The sequence below is a fragment of the Medicago sativa genome, chromosome 1 (genome assembly GCF_051527215.1).
Source record: "Medicago sativa cultivar Bolivia chromosome 1, Bolivia_mono, whole genome shotgun sequence".
NCBI lineage: Eukaryota > Viridiplantae > Streptophyta > Magnoliopsida > Fabales > Fabaceae > Medicago > Medicago sativa.
Window position 1 is genome coordinate 60058250 of NC_140749.1, and position 22884 is coordinate 60081133.

General features: G+C 34.4%; 2 protein-coding genes across 2 annotated transcripts; one reads left to right on the top strand and one right to left on the bottom strand.

Annotated features, from left to right (window-relative positions):
- Positions 1-4556: 4556 nt before the first annotated feature.
- LOC146955952 (exosome complex component RRP45B-like) lies at positions 4557-8350 on the top strand. Its single transcript, XM_085725216.1, has 6 exons — positions 4557-4759; positions 5932-6380; positions 6765-6879; positions 6982-7062; positions 7189-7377; positions 7936-8350. The coding sequence occupies exons 2-6, from the start codon at positions 5938-5940 to the stop codon at positions 8002-8004; spliced, it is 897 nt and encodes a 298-aa protein (XP_085581342.1). The 5' UTR covers positions 4557-4759; positions 5932-5937; the 3' UTR covers positions 8005-8350.
- A 9225-nt stretch (positions 8351-17575) lies between these two features.
- LOC146955953 (D-tagatose-1,6-bisphosphate aldolase subunit) lies at positions 17576-22613 on the bottom strand. The gene is made up of 5 exons (XM_085725227.1): positions 22330-22613; positions 21659-21759; positions 20958-21071; positions 20776-20877; positions 17576-17996 (listed from the first exon to the last, which is right to left on the bottom strand). The coding sequence occupies exons 1-5, from the start codon at positions 22568-22570 to the stop codon at positions 17826-17828; spliced, it is 729 nt and encodes a 242-aa protein (XP_085581353.1). The 5' UTR covers positions 22571-22613; the 3' UTR covers positions 17576-17825.
- Between the last annotated feature and the right edge of the window lie 271 nt (positions 22614-22884).

Consider the following 22884-nt stretch of genomic DNA (forward strand, 5'->3'; position numbering starts at 1 on the left):
TTTCCCTTCAGCTGCTGTCCATGTTGTAGAAAGTGTTCTATGCCAACAATGTCTTCATGAATAATGATTCCCATCCATTCATGTATCTCTTTCCATAACTCAGCAGATTGCCTACAAGAAAAGAATAAATGAGAGCTTGATTCTACATGTTCTGAGCAGAATACGCAAGTAGCGTTTTGTGAATCATCGAGAATTCCTCGATGCATAAGTGATGATTTGGTTGGGAGTCTGTCCAAGAAAAGTCTCCACCCAAACACGTTGATCTTTGACGGGGCACCATTCTTCCACAGTTTGTTAATCGCTTTCTTTTGGCTTACTTCTGGTTAAGAAGAAGACGCAGACTTCTGCAGAATTTCATAACATGTTTTGACTGAAAAACCTGTGATTTTGTTTGGAATCCAACTCCACGAATCTGCAAACTCCTTCGACGGTGTTATTCCTTGTAGCACTGCTTTCAGATCTGTTAATTCTTGCACAACTGTTATATCATTATTGACATCCCAGCTCAAATTCCACCTCCATGATGTGTTTTGCCAAATTCCATTGTCCGCAACCATTGAAGATTCTGCAGGTCTAGACAAATAAAGTGATGGAAATAAACTGCAGAATGGTTCATTGCCTAACCATTTGTCCTTCCAAAAATCTATCTCCAATCCATTGCCCAAGTTACATTTAATGTTGTTTGGAAACCATGCTTCGCTCGCCATGTTTGTTGTGCCTGCAAGTAAAATGTCTTTCCACCAATTCGAGTCCTTTCTACTTATCATAGGACCATCACGGCTAAGTACTTTACGAGCTAACGAACCATATTTGAATTTTAACAAGTCATACCAGAATGCATTTTTGTCTGTAAGACACCGCCACTTCCATTTGTTCAAAAGAGAAATATTGAAAAGTTCCAAGTCTTTGACACCTAACCCACCTTTATTCTTTGGCAGACATACTTGTTTCCAACTTACCCAACATGTTTTATGTTGTTCTGAGCACCCTCCCCACAAGAACATTATTTGTATTTTAATCAATTCATTCAGGATTTTTTTCGGTGCTTTGAAGAAGGCGAAGTAGTATAGAGGTAGACTACTCAAAACTGAGTTGATGAGAGTTACTCTGCCTCCCATGGATAAACTCCTCCCATTCCATGATGATAGCTTCTTTTTCATTGCATCTACAACCGGCTTCCAAGTATCACAACGCCGCGGATTTGCCCCAACAGGTAGACCAAGGAAGCGAAACGGGAATTTATCAACACTGCAAGAGAGGAAGGCAGATGCAGCATTAAGGAATTGATCTTCAAGGTTAATTCCATACAACTTGCTCTTGTAGAAATTGACTTTTAGTCCTGATACTAATTCAAAGCCTCTGAGAATCGACTTCAAGCTCCATAAGTTTTCCCACGAACCTTCACCCAAAAGTATGGTATCATCTACGTATTGTAATATGATCATTACTCACCATATAACCTTTAAAACAACCGCTTCGGATGGCATTATTTACAAGATCTATGAGACCTTCAGCAACTATAATAAACAAGAATGGAGAAAGCGGGTCTCCTTGCCTTAATCCTTTGCTCACCTCAAAATCTTCTGTCGGGCTTCCATTCACCAGAACCGACATTGAGCTTGAGAAGACGCAAGCCCTCATCCATTTAATCCATTTCTCATAGAACCCCATCCGATTGAGCATATATTCCAGATATTTCCAACTGACAGAATCAAATGATTTTTCGAAATCTACCTTTAGAAACATGCACTTATCTCGCCTTTTCTTAATTAGATCAATTAACTCATTTAGCACAACCACTCCATCTAAAATTTGTCTGCCTGGAATGAATGTTGTTTGGCAAGGCGAAATGACTTTTCCCAGCACCTGCTTCAGTCGAGCAGCAAGTATTTTGGATAGTATCTTGTAAAGGCTACCAATTAAACAGATTGGCCTGTATTCAGAGAGGGTTTGAGGATGATTGTTCTTTGGGATCAGCGCCAAGAAAGATGCTGTGATTCCTTTTGGCAGAATTGCATTTTGATGGAATTCTCTAATGAATGATGACACGTCTTGTTTCAATAAATCCCATTCTTTTTTGATAAAATTGAAATTGAAGCCGTCAGGGCCAGGACTTTTGTTGCCATCGCTGTTCCAGATTACTTCCTTTATCTCCTCCTCCTCAGAAAATGGAGCCAGCAAAAATTCATTGTCTTCTTCAGAGATGGATTTGAATGGTACTCCACTCAAAACTGGTCTGTTAAATTCTTTTTCTGCAAACAGATCCGAAAAGTGGATTTTTACCTCTTTCTTCACATTCTCAACGCCTTCCACCCATGTATCTCCTTTCTTGAATGAAACCAGTTGATTCTTTCTCCTTCTTTGTTGTAGACTCGCGTGAAAAAATCTTGTGTTGGCGTCCCCCTCCAAGATCCATTTATGCCTTGATTTTTGTCTAATTAAGCTTTCTTTGTGTCTAACTTGCTGCCAAAATTGAGCTTGTAATTCTTTCCTCTGTTGTATATCAGGTACAGCCCCCTCCCCCACCATACTATCAAGTTCATTCAGTCCTTTGACAGTGTTATCAATTGATAAATCAACCCATCCGAACACCTCTTTGTTCCACACTCTAAGCTTCTCTTTTAGTAATTTCATTTTTTCCTTAATAACATAAGCTTTCTTTCCATTCACATCAAACGAATTCCAACATTCTTTCACGAACGGACTGAACCTATTATCATCAAGCCAACAATTGTTGAAGCGAAATGGTTTAGGGCCCCAATTTTCAACCTTGCAATCCAACCATATCGGACAATGATCAGAGATATCTCTATCACCAACCCATTGATTTTTCACTCCCCACTCTTCAATGATTCCCTCCGTGATAAGAAATCTGTCCAATCTGCTTTTTGACTTTCCATCTGAACTGAACCAAGTAAAATTTTTCCCCAGTACAGGGACATCTATCAGCTCCATATCTTTTATGAATTCAGCAAACTCCTCCATTTCCTGGTTGCGGTTGTGAGACATTGTTCCTTTTCTTTCTCTATTTGTTAATATAGCATTGAAATCTCCTCCAACACACCATTCATCAACGAGGCTATTTCTCTTTTTTTGTAACAGCTCACTCCACATGATTCTTTTTTATTGTAAAAGACATGAGGCATACACGTTAACAATGTAACAGACTTTCGAATTATATTCAATGCAGATGCCTAAGTGACCCTCTCCCATGAAGCTAGACAGCAAAGAGAATTTATAGTAAGCCACCTGAGAAACCAGTGGAAGGCTTTTCTACCCAACTTACATTATCACAGCCCCACAAATTCTTTATCATAAAATCATCTATTTGTTGTCTCTTTGTTTCTTGTACCATAACTAAATCAAAATTACCTGTGGATATTAATTTGGACAGTCTGCGCCTCTTTGCACTGTCCCCCCACCCTCTCATATTTAGAGATAAAATCTTCATGATGTCTGCACTTGTTTTTCCACCCTCTTGTTGTGCACTTTATTTATATTGTTGTTAATTAGGCATGGCAACAAAACTCATACCCGCGGTTACCCGCCCGATTCAAACCCAATTTGACGGGTTTTCTCCGTTTTGACTGGGTATGGGTATGTGTTTTCCCCGTTTTCAAAACACGAGTATGAGACGAGTAATGGGTATATTGGTACTCACCCCGAACTCATACCCAAACCCGTTCCAATTGTAAAAAATTACTTTATGTTGATATGTCATGTTATTTTGTTTGATAATCGTCATGTTAATAAAAAAAACTACCATTGATATTTAAAGGATCAACTAAATCATTCTATCTAACAAATGTTAAAGTGAACATATTGTTGGATAATGTATTACAACGTTGCTCTTGGGGATGCAAAAAAACTTCTATTTTTTATTAACAAAATTACTCATTGCGGGGATGGGGATGAGGATGAGGCGGGGATACACGAACCCGTCGGGACGAGGATGATATTTAATTTCTCATCCCCGTTGGATATAGTAGGGTAACTGATAAGTATATGAGAATCGGGTATGGGGAGGGGGAAGGTAAAACCCGTTCCCACCCCGCCCCATTGCCATGCCTATTGTTAATGAAACATTTTTCAATAAAATTAAGTTTGAATTTAGAAACATGGAGGAGAAAATTTGCACACCCTCTAGTCAATGTAATATAAACGATATAAATCCAAAATGTAATTTTTTTGTTTATAACAATGACCATAATATATATTAGTAATCATGTTTATTATCAAACATTTTTACGACATGTCACTAAATGTTAAATGATACACCATTCGTCTCATTTTAAGTGTCTCATTTAAGTTTTACACGATTATTATGATAATGATTAATAATATTGATTTTAATAGTAAAATATATATCATATTACTAAAACACCCTTCTCTATTATATTTATGAGTGATTTTAGATGATTGAAATGCAATAAATAATATATATTAATGAAAAAAATAATTAGTATTGTATTAGAATTATAAAAGTGATGAATAATTTGAGACCAAGAAAATTAAAAAAAAAAAATGATAAAGGTTGTCCAACAAAGAAAATTATGAAAAACAAATATTCAGCCGCTGCCACGTTGTTTTGTACTTGAAGGCGCGGCACTGAACTCGACTGGCAGAATCAGCGACAAACCGTTCATTGGATAGTAGCAGTGCAGACGCACGTAGCTTAGCACAGTCAAGTTTCTTTCCCAAAACAATCAACGGTTTTCGTCGCTACGGGTTCACTTCCTTCCTCTCTTTCTCTCTTCAGGTAGTTCATTTCTATCGCCATTATTCTGATTCTTATTAATCACAACAATCATAACAATCAATATTGCATTAGAGAAATGATATTTTGACAACCACTTTTTGACAATTTTTGGACAACTTTCTCTCTCATATGTTGTTATTCTCTCTCTTCCTTTTTCTCTCTCCATTGTTTTTGACCAATAAGAAGTGAGAAAAACAAGGTTGTCAACAAAGTTGTCATCAAATGGATGTCAAAATATCATTACTCATTGCATTATTATGTTTTCTTATTAATCACAAACTTAAAATGTGTTGTTGACATTGTCATATTAGTCCTTATAAATATTTAGTGATTCCTATTTGAAAAAGGGTTAATGTCAGTGTTTGGGGACTATTTTAACGTCTCAGACTCTTGACTAACCAAATACACAATCATTAACTATTTTGGAATTTCAATATTGTTGTTACTCGTTACACATTCAGCATTACACATTCAGAGACCAAAATGCCTATTACCCATTTCTTTTGGATTATGAAGCACATACACTGGACACTGAGCACCAACACTGACATGTATGAAACCAATATTACTTTTAAGAAAATGAAAGTGAGTGAATATAACCATATGCCACATGTGTCGGTGTCCGACACCACATGTATCGGACACCGGCCGGACTTTTGATTATGAATAGAATCAATAGGTTAAGACATGTGCAAGCTTTATGCTTTGTGGACTTCAGTTGTCCATTGACAAGTCTACAGAATGTTTGTTCAGTTTAGAAGGCTTTAGAGAACAATATACATTAATGACTTTATTTGTTTAGAAGCTTTATTCTTTCGTGGACTTCAGTTGTCCATTGTGAATAGAAGGCTATAGAAGCTATTAGTATTAAGAGACTTACTAATCATACTATAAATGATCATCAAGAATGAAAGGGAAGTATACAATCAAAGCACACACAATATATTTTTGAAAGAGGACTGCTATATGGCATGAAGCTTTCGTCGTGCAAGACACACGAAGGCACGCTTGACTTACAAACTCTTTGTTTATAGGCTTGTTTTAATTATGTTAATATTAGTGATAAAAGCAAATAAAAGATGCACTCTCCATCTGCTTCCTCCATGTCTAGCATTTTTTTTTTTTAATTGCATTCTTACTTAGTTATCAGCCCTTTTGTTTTTGTTGAGCAGGGAGGCATGGAGCAGAGATTAGCTAATTGTTGGCGGTTGACAGTTAATGAAAAGAAATTCATCGAAAGTTCCCTACTATCAGAGCTTCGGGTGGATGGTCGTGGTCCTTTGGATTATCGCAAGTTAAGCATTAAATTTGGGAAAGATAATGGTTCCGCTGAGGTCCAATTGGGTGAGACACGTGTGATGAGTTTTGTGAGTGCTGACCTTGTGCAACCTTACAAAGATAGGCCTAATGAAGGTACACTTTCCATCTTCACTGAGTTCTCTCCCATGGCTGATCCATCCTTTGAGCCTGGCCGTCCTGGAGAATCTGCCGTTGAGTTAGGACGCATTATAGACCGCGGTTTACGCGAAAGCAGAGCCATTGACACTGAATCGCTCTGTGTTCTTTCTGCCAAGCTTGTCTGGGCCATTCGCATTGATATCCGTATACTTGACAATGCAGGGTGAGAATCTTGTTCTCTTCTTGTTTCTTACCCAACTTGTTAATTTGCTTTTCTACAGCGAAGAATCTATTTGGATTGACCCATTAGTTATTTGAGTTTATCTATTGACATGAGCATATTTAGACTAACAAGAGAGCTTATGGAAACAACTTATAATGTCCATAAGAGGCTTTAGCTTATATCTGTAAGCTCTCCTGGATAGCTTATGAAAACAAATTATAGGTTATATGAAAACAATTTGACTTTATTTTATCTGTTGTTGTAGAAAATAGAAATAATTTATGCAAAAGCACTTATATGATAAACATATAATATAAGCGCTTAGTTAGGTTGTTTATCGCAACAGGGCCTAAGGCTAATTATTATGTTTTAATTTCTGAATAGGAATCTTGTTGATGCTGCAAATATTGCTGCATTGGTTTCTCTATCGACATTTAGAAGACCTGAATGCTCGTTGGGAGGAGAGGATGGTCAACAAGTTGTAGTGCATCCTCCTGAGGTTAGCTTCTTCAGTTTAAAAGTGTCTCCTTTTGTCCCTGTTTTCTACTTAGCTTCCTTCCACAAATGTTATATATAAATTATAATATAATATGCATTACAGGTGCGCGAACCCCTCCCTTTGATTATACATCATCTTCCGGTTGCTGTCACCTTTGGATTTTTCAGTAATGAAAATCTTGTGGTACGGATCTCTCTCATGAACGGATCTCTCTCTCATGAACGGATCTCTCTCTCTCATGAACATTTTTCTTGATTTTGGTACATAATATGAGGTAACGGTCCTCTGGTTATATATGATGCTCTTTAGGTCTTGGATCCGACCTACCATGAAGAGGCTGTAATGACCGGACGTATGACTGCAACACTTAATGCAAATGGCGATGTTTGCGCCATTCAAAAACCTGGGAGGCAAGGAATCTTTCAAAGGGTTATCATGCATTGCTTGAAACTTGCTCATGTTAAAGCTGCTGATATTACAGCCAAGATAATTGACGCAGTGAGTTGTCTGTTTTTTTTTTTTTAAATGCTTAAGCTTCAAGGGCCTCACTTGCTTTTAATGCTTATGAACTGCACTATACATGTAGGGTATGTTTGGATGGATGAATTTGGAGGGGGAGGGCTTACTTTTCTCTTTTAAATTATAAATACTATAAAATGTTTTTTAAAATCAATTAAGTGCGATTGAAGTATTTTATGATCATTTATCATGTTATTTTTTGAATTTTTTTAAAATATCAAATATATTTTAAAAATATAGACTTAGTCCTGTAAAGCCCTCCCTAACTTACCAAACAAACAGACCCTTTGGTTAATATCATCTTAAGCTCTGGTGGTGGAAAATAATTAAATAGGTCTTCTTATTTAAGATTCTGCTTATTACTCTTCTTGTTCGTTTAGTTATAATTACTGGAAGAATAGTGCTTTAATATCTTAAATATTTTTACATGTTATGAAAATTTTCGTGCTTTTGGTGATCCGTCTCAATGGCCATATACATTGCATATGGAATGTATATTGTCTGCTATAATTTATTTTGATGTCTGGATTGATATAGGTTGAAAAACACAACATTCAAAGGGAAGCACAGAAGGTTAAACGTCATTCTAACTGTTTTACTGACTAACGAAGTGAAGATTCTGAAGGATGCTGTCAAGCCCAAGAACAGGAGGACAAAAACATCTTCCAATAATGAAAATTAAGCGATGAAATTGTAGTCAGTTGATGATTGCTGCTGTAATTGACAGGGCGGAATGTTGTAAAAATTCAACAGATGATGAATGATAGTTTGTTTGTGTATTTAGGTGCGACGAAATCGATTTTGACTGAAGGAAGGGTAGTTAGTTTCCATCAAATGTGTACTAGAAGGCACAAAATGGCACTATTGTGTGGTGAAGAGGAACTTAACCAAACACACTCTGTCAATGTTTCTTTTGACAAAAAGTATTGATAATACAAGATTTGTTATTGCATTGTTTCTTGTTCACTATTTCATTGGAGAGATGTGGTTGTGAAATGAAAATTCTGATGTGAGAAAAACGGTGAGATTTTATGAAAAGTTATTTTTATACTAAGTGTTGGAAATTCTGCCCCGAGCATGAGCGGGTGTGTTGGTAATCCCACCTTAATTGCGATCTGCCCCTAGTTGCCTTGTGTTGGCTTGTCTTTGAGGGAGTGGATTTAGTCCCACATTGGTTAGATAGGACGCTTGATAAGAGCTTATAAAGAGGAGACACTCCTCATCTTACAAGCCGGTTTTGTAAGGATGAGTTAAGCCAGGTTGAATTGCTTCTTGGGAGTGATACGGTGTGGGTTAAGTTGTTGATTTTTAGTTGTCAATCAATGAATTGCTTCTTGGGAGTGATACGGCGTGGGTTAAGTCGTTGATTTTTAGTTGTCAATATAACACTACTATATTCTTTTTAAAAGGATCAAGGATGGACAAGCCTCAATGAAACTAAAACACTTAAATGTTGTTGTTTGTTTAAACATTTTAACGTGATTGCATAAGTTATAGGAGAGAAAATGAAAGAGCCAATAGGGGATTATTTGAAAATTTCATTTCAATTATCATGTTGAGACAAGATTGGCAGCTCCTTTCGTAAAAAAAATAAAAAAGATTGCTAACTCCTAAAATGGATCGCATGTTTAATGAGAAAGTTTTTAGCTATTTTAATTAGGTGTTTTTTTGTGGTGGGTGGGGATTGAACAACACAAGTCAATCACAACTACACAAGTCAACCACAATTGTAACTTAATAATCCCATTAATAAGCATCAGAGAGTAAAACAGTTTAATTCAAAAATATTTCATTACGAAACAGTGTTTCAGCTATTTTAATGTTTTCTTTAACTCTTATCGTCCTTGAACTTTTCAAGATAAGTTACAATGTTCTACCTTTAGAAAGCGATAAACATGTAATATATTGAGATATTCAATTGTTTTTAAAATGTATTTTCAATAATTGGAAATGAAATCGAGAGAAGGAAGACACCAATAGAATATATTTATGTTTGAGGGGTTGAGTAACTTTGAGTTGTTGAAGGTTAAGAAGTTGGAGATCTAAGATTCAAGTCTGATAAGGGAAAAAAATAAACATAACACAAATAACAATTGATTAGTTAAATATTTGATTAGAATATCTTTATATTTGATGTAAATATTATGTGCAATTATTCAGGAGATTAGTTAATGTTTTACATTATTCAAGAGTTACCTACTGATGTGCATAAGACAATTATGTCCATCAAGAATAATTCGAATATAAAGATATTCTATCGTACACAACAAATAAATATAAGGTGACATTTAAGAGAGTGCATCTTAATAAAATGATGATGAGTTTTGGTAAAGAGAAAACGATGATTAGTGTTCTCCTTGTGAACTTAGTTCAGTTGTCAGCGACATTGTATTGTTATATGCAGGGGATGGGGTTCGAACCCCGAACGCCTCATCTATTCACCTTAAAATATGAATTCTAGCCACTATACTACTTGAAGAAAAAAAAACGACGATTAGTGTTACTTTAATAAAAAAAATGGTTAATTATTGAAACAACCCTTGTAATATACACGAAATGTAAAAATAGTCCTTGTACAAAATTAGTCCTTGTACAAAATTAAACACATATTCTACCTCTGTAATTTGATATTCTTCCAATCTTGGTCCTCCTACCGCTAGTCACATAAGAGGCGCTAATGTGGCGGGGTATCTTGTCATATGGCTGCTGCCACGTGATTTTTATGATGTGGTAAGGTCTCATGTGTGGCTTATGATGTGAGATGGCAGCACCCTTAATAAGGTAGATTTAAATGCAACATAGATGATCCTTTTCGTAGGCTTATCATACAAGTATTGGAATGTGTGTGTGTGATGATAAAGGAGCTTTTGTTCTAGCAAACTATGAGTTTTTCTCCTTTATGTCCCGTCTTTGTAGGCGAAACATTATGTTTTTTTATACTTTAGAATGGTTGAGTGACACACAGATGAATAACGTCGATTTTGTGGTGGATTCCAAAATAACAAATGATGATTTTCACTCCAACAGGTATGATGTCTCAAAATCTGGGTCATATTATTTTAGGGTGTAAAAGACTTTTCACTTCCCACTTTACAAACTCTTGGGTGGAGTTCAAAATACGTTAAGCAAATGCGGTAGCTCATACTCTTGGTGTCGGGTCTCGAACCGGGTACCTTTAGGTTGTATGGCACACCTTGCAACCAAGTGACCTCTCAGGAGACAAGCGGTAGCTCATACTCTAGCGGAAGAAACCTTATTATCAGTCAGTCCCACTATTTATTTTAATATTCTTTATTGTATCAACGATATTATTATAAATAAAATGCTATAAGCATTTTTTAAAAAATAAAATTTCACTTATGAAAAATGTTATCAATTTTAAGATATTGTTTTGATTTGTATTTTAAAGCTGAAAGTTAATATGATTTCGTATTTAATAGTTCGAATATTGTTTTTACTTTTCCACGTATTATTAAAAGGAAAATTTTAAAATAATTTGACTACTTGTTATATCTACTTTTTTTAAAGGTCTTCTTTTTCTAGTCTTGTTTCTCTACTATTTCTGTCATTTTCTGTTTCAGAATTAATATAATTTGACCATTTCATTTTATTTTTCTCTCAAAATAAGTAATATTATATCGACCTTTATCGACCATTTCATTTTCCTTTATTTTTCAGTCAAAAAATAAATAAATACTTCCTTTATTCCATCGACCTTTAGCATATATATAAACCCAAAATCTATGTGCAAATCTATTTTCAATTCACAATACAACTATTATCCAACAATGGATAGTATCAGTCATTCCAACAACCATGTGAAGATGTCAACAATTTTCTTCCATTTCACATGTGTTATACCCATACATTCTAACCAAACAAATGTTTCCTTGCTATCCCCTAACCTAATGAAGAGCATAAAGAAAACCATGAGCAAGGCAATCAAATACAAATGGTTGAAAATGAAGAAGAAAGAGGATGAAAGATGTTTGTGGAAGAAGACCATATTGATGGGTGAGAAATGCAAACCAATGCAGTTTCCAGGTGCAATTTTTTATGATGACAAGGGGAATAGACTTTTTGAGCCACCACGCTCCAAAACAAATAGACCTTAATATATATGTAGTGATATTTGTAGTTCATGCACACAACTAAAATTGTAAATCTAATAATACTTGTGTTGCAAACTTGTAGTCTTGTAGATTATAGAACTTCATGAATAAAATTATACTCCTTAGATTCCTTTCTAATTGTCTCGTTTGAGATGTTTTTAATTTTTTTTTTATTTGCCATTCTTTGAGTTCAAAATAGTATTAACTATTATTTTGTCAGAAATATTTCTCATTATTTATTGTAACGAGAAAAAAAAATGAAATGAGATGATAGATAGTTAAGAGTATTAGAGAGAGAGAAAAAAAATCAATCTCAATGAGTTGGTCTAGTGATAGAAAGACACGACTTGGATCCATAGGTTTCAGATTCGAATCTAGCTAGTCCCCTTCAAGGAAGATAGATGTAAATCCATTTGTGGGTGCACTTTGAACCCTAAGGTATTTCCTACGTTAAACCTAGACACTATCCCCTCTCTTGTCCTAGATTTATTTTATTAAAATAAGTATTATAATTTTTTTTATCAAAAGTAAAATAATTATATTAGCTTCCTTGTTATATAAATAACCTTAAAATGACAATTAAAAAAATGAAATTGTTTCGTAAGTATAACTCAGATGATAAAAGACTGCATAGATTTTTTATAAGCTGGAGTGCAGATTTAAATCCGCAACTTCCGACTTTTCACCACCTGATGCATTTAAAACAAAAAAAAAATGTTGGTGGAAACCATAGATTATACTATACATTCAATGACATATTCAATTTTGAAGGTAGCTTTGATTTTTTTTTATCAAGTAGTCTAGTGGCTAGAATTCACCTTTTTTAAGGTGAATAAGTGGGGTGATACCAGTTTTATTGGCCATAGTAGCCTCCATGAAATCATCGACGGTGAGTTGCAGTTGTGGATTCGGCAGCTGTTGTTTTTTGGGGGTATAGAAGGCGAGAAATAATATGTGAAAGACCAAACTCATCATTTGAAGCGAGAAACTAAATGAATTAAGATATACACGTGGGTGTCATATCATTTGTGAAATATTCGTGAATCACCTTTTATTGGATTTTCTTACAACAAAAACATATTTTTATAGTGTTGAAAAAAAAAATCATAAGACAATCAAAATATAACGATGGATATAGAACAATTATAATTAGTACATTTCAAGGTATCTTCAGTTTTTAGGTAAAACGTGATTAAAAAAATAAACATTTTATTACATTCATGTATTTTTTATAAATATAAGTATAGTTTATGATCTTGTCCAACCGGTCAAAATAATATGGATTCATTGCTTTATGGATATTTTTTAGTGTTGAAAATCAAATCTTAAACAATCAAAATACAACGATACATATAGAACAATCATAATTAGTACCTACGGTGTCTTCAATTTTTAGGTAAAAGTGAGAAAAAAAATCGGGTAAATTAATAGTTTACAATCTCTTGTTTGGTAAAAAATATTGACATCATTATTTTATCAATTTTACATTGATCTATTTTTTACACAGATAGTTAAGTTTATGATCTTGTCCAACCGGTCAGAACAATATGGATTTATAGCTATATGTGTTAGTTCGTGTGGATCAACTTTTTTTTTTTTTTGGGTAGATCGTGTGGATCAACTTTAGGCTTAATTTGTCCCCGTGCTTATCTCATTTATCGATGGTAATGGGTATCCTTTGGATAGAGTATCAACATGCTCATCCACATAATTGTATTTACACCATATTCTCGTACCTGAACCTATAACCTTGTGAACAACAAGTTTGATGTTTGTCACTAAATCATATAGGCATCTAAGTGTATGTACCCGTGCCCATTACACGCAATTTAACAACAAAACGACAATAAATAACAAAAGAGCATTACAACGTAATTAAAATATGATCTAAAATCTTTTAAACCAACTTAGAAAATATTACACAACATAGTATTTAGTCAAAGACTTAGGAATAATTAACTAATTCTAGTATGATAAATTATAAGTATAATATACATAATGTGCAGGGTGTGAGGCTGGTTGGGCACTAGAGTGCCGTACCCGCGCCGAAACATGTTCAAATTTGCGGGTATTACCTAAGCCCATACCCAAACCCAACAATTTAGGTATTTACCCGCCCATCGTGGGTATTTTTTACGGGTGCCAATTGAGCTTGGGTCCAATTGTCATCTTCAATCTCATTTGATAGGGACATTGTACTATATATGTTTGGTCGGGGTTCATACCTCCGACTCTCCACTTATTCATCTTAACAGATGAATTTCTAGCCACCATATTAGTTAACAAAAAAAATCATGAATATTCAATTTCATAATAAAATTAAAATTCTTATTAAATAATCAAGTCATTATTTTTATAAAATTTTCAAAATGATTTTAGATTAATTTATTGCGCACTTTTATATGACGCTGGTCCGACACATTTTGAGATCTAAAGCATATTAAAATATTATATTTTATTAAATAAGAGAAATTAACATAAAACTCACAAGTTCTACAAAAGGAAAAAATAAGTTTAAATGCAATTTTGATCTCTATATTTTCGTAAAAACCACAAATTTGGTCGCCTCATTCATAATTTTGCAATTTTTGTTCCCCATTCTAGAATTTTTTTTACCATCCAATTTGATGATATAGCAAAAATGCATTATTAATGTGACCTTATAAGAAAATGAAAGATCTAATTACCAAGAGATTTAAAAAAAATGGGATATTAAATAAGTCAGGACCAAGCATACAAAGCGAAGAAAATATCAATTGAAATGGTACAAGGGACAGAGAGTGGACAAATTATGGCAAAGCTATGAAGCTGGATACGTAGTACGGATACATGTACGATACGATACGGGTACGCGGATACGCGAAATTTTTAAAATTAGGATACGATACGGCTAAGATACGTTAACAAAATATGTATACTAAAATTTATATGCATGTAAAATACTTAAAAAAACATTTTTTTTTTGACGTTGAAAACAATTTCATTAACGAAAGTCTGGCAATAAATCAAATGCCAAGACTGCAGAAATACAAGGCGGAGTTTCTTCGACTCATATGCAATCTAAATTCTTAAGAGCATATTTAGCTAAATAATAAACAGCTTGATTGGTTTCACGCCTAACATGCAAAAAAATTAAACTATGAAAACTATCCTTAAAACTAATGCAATCTCGAATAATAGAGCCAACATAGTTGGGAGATTGTTGGTGAGCATTCAACGCTAAAACCACATCAGAAGCATCTGATTCTGCTATAAGATTCAGAAAAGACATGTCTTTTGCAAATTCCAAACCCTTCCGCATAGCTAAAACTTCTGCAACCTCTGAATCTGGTAATGAACATACTTGCCAACAACTAGCACCAACGACAACACCTTCATAATCTCTCACAACAACACCAATACCCCACTTATCACCCTCTACCGGACCTGCTGCGTCAACATTAAGCTTATAGAAACCACTAAAAGGAGGTGTCCAATGGACATAAGATATTGGCAAAATTGGGCCTCCACTTAGTGTCTCCACCAACACCTTACTAGCACTCTTAAAATTCACAATAGATCTTTGTGCCTTTTGAATAGTGGCAGCCACATCAACATCAGTCCCCTCAAAACATTTCTTATTTCTAGCACATCATATCTCATAACACAAAGTCAGAACATGGACTATAATATCCTCATCGACATCAATAATATTTTTCTCTAACCACTTATCAATAAGTATCGTGTGTATCTGTATAGTATCTTATAAGTATCCGATAAAATATATATTTTAAATTAAAATAATTAATTCCGATATTCCGTGGGTACGTATCTGAGAGTATCCACGGAGTATCGGAATCTGATACGTATCCGATATGGGTACGTCTACATTTTAGAGTATCCGGGCTTCATAGTTGCAAAGTCATCAAACTGAATGGTCAAAATCATGCGTCTGTCAAAATTTCTAAAATAGGAGACTAAAATTGCGCAATTAAAAATGAGGGGCCAAAATTGCTATTTTGTCAAAATAGGAAGAGCAAAATTTCATTTCAGCCAAAAAATTAAAAACAATATTGATCACTCATACATTAAAAATAAATAAAAATATTCAATATCATTTAAAAAAAACTAAATAAATAATAGGGTTAAACAAGTTTTTGATTCCTATAAGTATAGCGAATTTTGTATTTAGTCCTAATAAAAAAAGTGATATGTTTGCTTCCATATAATAAATTTCAGCAAATAGTTTTAGTCTCTGTTATATTCAAATTTATTTAATTGTTCTTAAACTTTTATGTTTTTGAATCATTTTTCACACATGTTTAGAACATTGAAAACAGTTTTTCTTGAAAAAATGAGCTCAAAATTTTATTTTTAGGTCCAAATTTTCATAACTTTTATCTTGAACTTTTGACGTTTAACAAAATTCATATTTAATCCATTTCATGTTAAAAAATTATAATTTTTCGTAATTTTTTTTATAATGTATTAAACATTCCTAAAAAAATCATTCATTTTTTTTCTTAAAATGTAATCTATGACATGCTTTTTATATATTAAGGACTAATTACACATGAATAGAAGACAAACAGACAACAAGCTGTGCCGCTAAACCTTTTTAGATGGCGAAACCAATCCTCGTAAGCCACATTCATAGACCTAGGAGACATGACATTGTTAAGCATGACCATTTCAAATCTATGTAGAAGGTCAAGAACCTCTGATGCTAGGAAGCCAAATTGTGTCAAATGAAAATGATATAAAAGCATGTTGATTGTCGGAACATGTTTGCTCATGTTTGGCCACTTTGCTTGATGTATCATGCAATTATAAGTTAGTTATATCATATCTAGCTTAGTTATATCATGTTAGTTAATTGCTAAAAACATGTTTTCTCATTGTTAGTTCTATCATCTATCATTATGGATTATATGTTTTAGAAAAAAAAATTCTATTTCTTATCACCCTTGTAAAGCTCCTTCTATTATTCCAGTTAAGACCCCCCTGTGGTTGGCTTAAAATCAACATCAATGGGCTGCTAGAGCTGCTCCTGGTAATGCGGGGGAGATGATATTTTTTGGTATCATTGTGGTGCATTTGCATGTTGCTTTGCTTTTTATCTTGGAATATCTTTTGCTTTTCAAGTAGAGTTAGAGTCGATCATACATGCTATCAATCTTGCTCATAGAAATGTTGGAAGAAACTCTGGTTGTAATCTGATTCCTCTTTAGTGGTCATGTCTTTTTCAACATGTGATCTTGTTTGTTCATCGAAAACAAAATTCTTGTATTGTTTATTTATTTCCAAGAAAATAGTTGATAGAAAAGTTGGTAAATTTATATATCAACTTCTTCACCAATTTGTCTGTTTTCGCACGGGTAGAGACCAACAAAATATTATGCCAACTTTATGTGTCTTATAAAATTATAACAAAAAACATCAAAACATCAAATAATTAAATATCTTAGTAATAGTTTCCAAAAACAAAAGTCTTACCTATATGAGGAGTTTCCTTCTATAAAATGTAGTATCAGATGAGTTTATATGTTCAAAATGGAATTTTATAGACCTGAGTCGACTATTGCACTTAACTCTTGGTAGACTAGAGTGTTTTAAGCGTCTAGAATGACTTAGGTTATTTCTTGGCTCTCACCTCTTATATGATTCTTCATGACCCTATGGAGAGCGGATCCAAAGACAGACAATAACTCGAGAAGTCTTGACTAGGGTTTTGGGATTTGTCTTCTGAACAAAAATCAGAGATAGAGGGTGATACACTTGTTACTGTACAAAACAGTCATCCACCAAAATCCCACTTCAAATTATCATGCTTTTGGTGCTATATATTTTCTTTAACTTTTACTAGTACTATTTTCATTGAAAATTTCACCCAAAAAAATATTCAATAGAGCACTGTCCAACTTGCATTGTTTGTAAATTTCATCCATTCATCACTTTTACTTTGACAAAATAAAATTATTTTAATCAATTATATTAATTGAAAGATAAAAAGAAGAAAGAAAAAAGAAAGAAAAAAAACTCACATTAAAATATACGAGTAAGGCAGATGGAATTTTCAGACCAAATGGAAATTTAACACCAGGGCAGATATATCATATATTCAATTCAGAGTCAAATTTCAAGTTTAAGTTCTAACGCCAGAACCAACAATTTATTGTGGCCAGATAGAATGGACAATTGGATATTGACATGAAAATAATTCTGTGTACATGTACAGAGAGATACAATGACATCAACTTTTTTGTGCATATACAGAGATACTACTATTTTTATATACAGAGTGCACAAAGAATGGTTAGAAGACCTAGAATATATCTACAGAAAGTCGAATTGCCAATAGACCTTCTCTACAATTCCTCCTCCACTTTTAACAGCTAGGCGAAGTGTCTCAGAAGCTGGAGGAACGCCCCATAGTAATGGTACTGCAACAGTCATGGTTAGCTTTTCATGCAAATCACCTCTGCTTGCCTTCTCTGCGGCAATCACCTGTGTGCCATATAAAATTAGTTCTAATGGTCACAGAGAATTGAGGTTGACACATGATAACAGAAAAAGTGAATGAAAAAAATCTAAATATTTGACACAGCAACAGAAAAGTTGCTAAGTAAAAGCTTCCCCTAGCATGTGTTTTACCAGCATTACCTTTTAATAGCTGCTAATAAGTACCAACCAACCCAACCAACTTCCAGGATTTTTCAAACATGTTATTACCCATAAAAGCTCCAGCTACTTGTTAATATTAAGATTAAGATAATTAGCTAGGGAAAATAGGCAAAATACAGTTACGAAGATTGTTCAATAGCAGGTGAATGAATGGTTTCATAATTCAAATTCCTGTAATGGGGTAACTTATTGCTTAATTTTAACAAGATCCTAAACAATTGGAAATTGAACTGAAGAACTGGTATATTAAAAGATGTAAGTTTAACATGCTAGGTTTGTTGGAACAACAAATTAAGGCAATCAGTTCCCTAAGAAACTGTGGCTTCCTTGTGGGATGTGTGGAGAAATTTTTTGATGTTACCCTCCAAAGATCTAAAGGTAAATCTAATGATCTGGAAGAACAAGTGTTTTGGTATCCCTAATTGTTTTGTGTAGCATCATTCTTTTAAGATTGTCCTTTGAATGCTGTATAAGCAGAACATCTAAAGAAATTCTAACAGTGTTTGCAGCTGTAGGGTGTGCAAATGGTTTATCCAAACTGAACCACATTAGATTTATGGATACAATTTGGATCAAAAAACTACTTTCACAAAAAAAAAGGATTTTTTTAAAACCAGATCGATACAGTTCAGTCCGGTTCAGAACCGGTTCATGTAACTTGAACCGGATTTTGTCCTGAACCGGTTTTAATACTTTGAACTGGTTTTCTATCGACAACCGGATTTTATGCCTAACGTACAAAACTGAATCAGTCCATCTATGTTCTTTTTTTCCTACACCTACCACCGCCGCTTCTCTCCCCTACCACCGCCGTTTCTCTCTCCTCCGCCACCGCTACTGCCGTTTCTCTCTCCTCGCCACAACCACTTCTCTCCCTTCGTTGCTCTCCCTCATGTGTTGTTATAAATCCAGTTTCCAGAAAATCAAAATTACCGCACATCATGCAATTCACATCAGATTCGTATTCAATCAACTCTGAAAACGAAATCCACAATTAGAAGTTGAGATTCATTAATAAGATCGGAGATCTATGCTATGGGTTGTGAAATCAACAGCAAAACCGAATGGAACAAAGGAGCTGTGTCGTTTGCAGAAGAAGAAGAAGAAAAAGATGGACACTTGGGAATAGGATTCCCTGCTGTAACAGCAGGGTGCTGTAATCAGTGACAGCCGTCCGATTAAGTTGGATGGTAGAGATTGTTTAAACTAAAAACACACAGTTTTCAATCTCAACCGTTCGATCTAAGATGAACGGCTGAGATCAAATACAGCGTGAAACTGCGTGCTGTTTTTACAGCAGCAGAACCTGGTCCGGAGACTTGAAAGCTGCGATGCATATATATATCAGTGAAATGACAGTGATAGGGTTTGATTCCGTAAAAAAAAAAAAAAACAGTGATAGGGTTTGTGAAACGGGTATGGATAGTGACCGGTTTTGAGAAACGGTTAACCAACTTGTTTTTTAATTTTGAAACTGGACCGGGTCAGTTTTGTAACTGTTAATTTGGGCTTTTTTGGATCAGTTAACTGGATTTTAAGATACAGTTCATGTATCCAGTTTTTATGCACACCCCTAGCTGTGACTAAAATGTTTTCAACATAGTAAGACCTAGAACATATTATTTTAGGCTAATTCTAGCTTTGCCAAAAAAAAAAAAAAAATTAGGCTAATTCTAGTGTGCACAAGTGACATAGGTTTGGAACCATGCACCACATTTTTCCATCACTAGAAAAACAATACCACCAAATTTTATGCTATACTCTATCCACCAAATCATTCCCCATCCTCTTTTCAACCACTCTCATCCTTCCAATCCTTCAGTCTCTCCAGTGACATAACCACATCTCCAATTGATGATATAAACCCAACTTCACAGATAGCTCACTCAACGCCTCAAAAGGGTAGGCTCCACTGAACCAAAAATGCACAATCCCATAAGACAAAAATTTACATTTCAGCAAATTCGGATCACAAATCACAACCCAGTAATTCAGCAAAAGAGGAATTGAAACCAGATGGGGAATGATATAGGATTACGGTTTCAAAACCTAAAATGTTAGTGATTTTGTAGAGAAGTGCAAGGGAAACCTCATTGTATGAGTTCGAAAGTTGTTCTAGTTTTGTTTTATGAGGGTCTATAGGTTATGATAAATTGGATGAGGTAGAAGATGCAAAACATAATGAGATTGTGAAAGGAAGTAAGAACCCAAAGGATCAGAGTTTGTTTAATGCTCTCGTATCTTCTGCAAATTGGAAGATGTAGTAGTTGTGTTACGTGATGATACGAAGAGAACAGATAAATAGTTCTAATGGAAACAGAATAAAAATGATAGAATATTACAAGTTGTAGAACATCAATTACCATATGTGGCCTAATTAACAAGCTCAAACCCCTAACAAATTGAACCCCTGCCCTCTTGCTCCCGTTAACCCAAAATACAGGTTTCATTAAAAAGCTGTGCATCTCAATCTATCAAATGGGATAGTTTATTTAGTGGTGGCAAAATGTTGTGCATGGTACACAACCTATGTCACTTGTGCACACTAGAATTAGCCATTGTTTTATCGTTAAAAGAAAAATGATTATTATGTAGCGCCTACCTCCCCACCATGCTCCAAGACAGTATCTTGCACCACATCACTAAGCATCTCAATCGAGCGGCAGAAACCAAAAATGCAGAGTCTTCTGCCCATATCAAGTCCCTGGAAAGAGGACATTCAAATTTATAAGACAGCAAACGATAACTCATAAAGGATGTTTAATCAACAGAATAGGTACTTACATTTGTAGCTGCAATATCAAAGAGTGCACCTAGACAAAGGCCTTGATTGGGATCCATGTAGTTGCTCTCTTGATACCGCTGATATTTTTTAGCAGTTTGGGATTTCCCTTGCTTCTGTGAAACATGAGAACCTACTTAGCTAATCTAAAAGAATCTCTGACATTGAAATGGATTTAAACAATAAGATGGTTCAGACTTCACACATGAGAAAGATTCAAAAGAACTGCATATTGTATCTTGATCTTAAAAGTTAAAAGCTGATTCTATGATGCCAAGTGTTCTACATGAAAGACAAGGGAGTCTAAATCTCTGTTACACCAAGCAATATACCAAAAAGAACGAGTACATAATTAAAACCTTATAATTGCCAATAACAGCTTAAGTTTTTATGCTAGCTAAATTCTCAACACAGTATCAAAGCATCCGAGTGGTTTCGCCCTCATCCAACAAAGATAAATTTCAACATATGTTTTGGGTGCACATGTATTTTCTTCAATTAAATACAAAAGGAGCTTGGTGTATGAAATTTGAAAAGATTAATTAAAGATAACAATAAAAATCTCAGCAGCTGGTTCTTCTCCATTTTATTTTAAGTAAAGATTTTGGGATCGTAGATTCCTGACAAAAGATAACTGTTGCAATGTAGCAAAAAGGTACATGCAATGCAATCAGTAGGAAAGAATTGAATGATAAAATCATACATCAGAAGACTTGACGCGACGAGGAACCATGTTGCCTCCGATTTGGATCAGTCCGTCAGTGGTGAAGAAGGTAAATTTGTCCTGAGAAACCCATTGAATTTCTGTGAGAAATCACAAACACAAAAGAAACAATCTCAGAATAATTTATATGACATAATTCTCAATCCATGAAAAACGCAAATAAATCTCGTACACATAAAAGCCAACACAATTTCCCCAAAATTCAGACTTTCAGATAAAATCATTTTAACTGGATGATAAAGTAAGATACACCATTCTTTAAATTATAAAAGCATCAACATGTATACACAAAATATATTCCTCAAGCAGTTTTTTGCAACAAATTCTCTTTTCTAAAAAGTGCTTCAAATGAGAAGCAAGAATCAGTTTCGATTAGCTTCTCATAAAAGTCATTTTCTATAACTAATTAATTTACAAAAAGTGATTTCCACAAAACAGCTTCTGCATCAAAATCACTTTTTTAATAATCATCATAATCAATACAAGCCACACTATACATGCAAATTAATTAAAGACAATAAACGTATATTGAGCTCAAATTTAGATTGATCAAAGAACCCTAATCTTTGAATTTAACGTGTGGCACACAAAATCAAGAAAGATAAAAACACAAAAATAAATCAGCTTGAATATGAAATTGAAGAGCGAACCGTTATCATCGTCGGACCAAGGGAAGAACTCAAAGGAATCGTTGCTGTTGTTTGAGGAATGGGTTGCTTTGGGGGAGAAACGAAGAAGACGAGGATGAGAGGAAGAAGGAGAAACAGGGAAAGAGTTGTTGTTGTTGTTGTTGTTGAATGAGAAAGGAGGTTTGGAAGAAGGAGAAATGATGGAATTGTTGAATGGTGGAGAAGAGAATCTGAATCTGAATAGGGTTGAAGTTTCAGCCATTGAAGAAAGCGAAAGAGATAAATTGTGAAAATGTGAAAAATTTGAGAAATGGAGTGAACCACACGTATATATAAGTAATTCATGAATGATTAATTTGGTAAATTTGTTGGTTATGCCGCCGCTTCGGACACCCATTCTCTTTGCCACTCACTTTGAGGTCGTTATTCATGCAATTAGTAGTATTATCTTGTTGAGATGATCAGATTTTCACAATTATCAATATTTTGGCCTTAGTACATAGTACACTAAACCTTTGGAAATAAAAGGATTAAGCTTTAATCATATTGCATCGTCCGTCTTTTTGTTGTAACTAT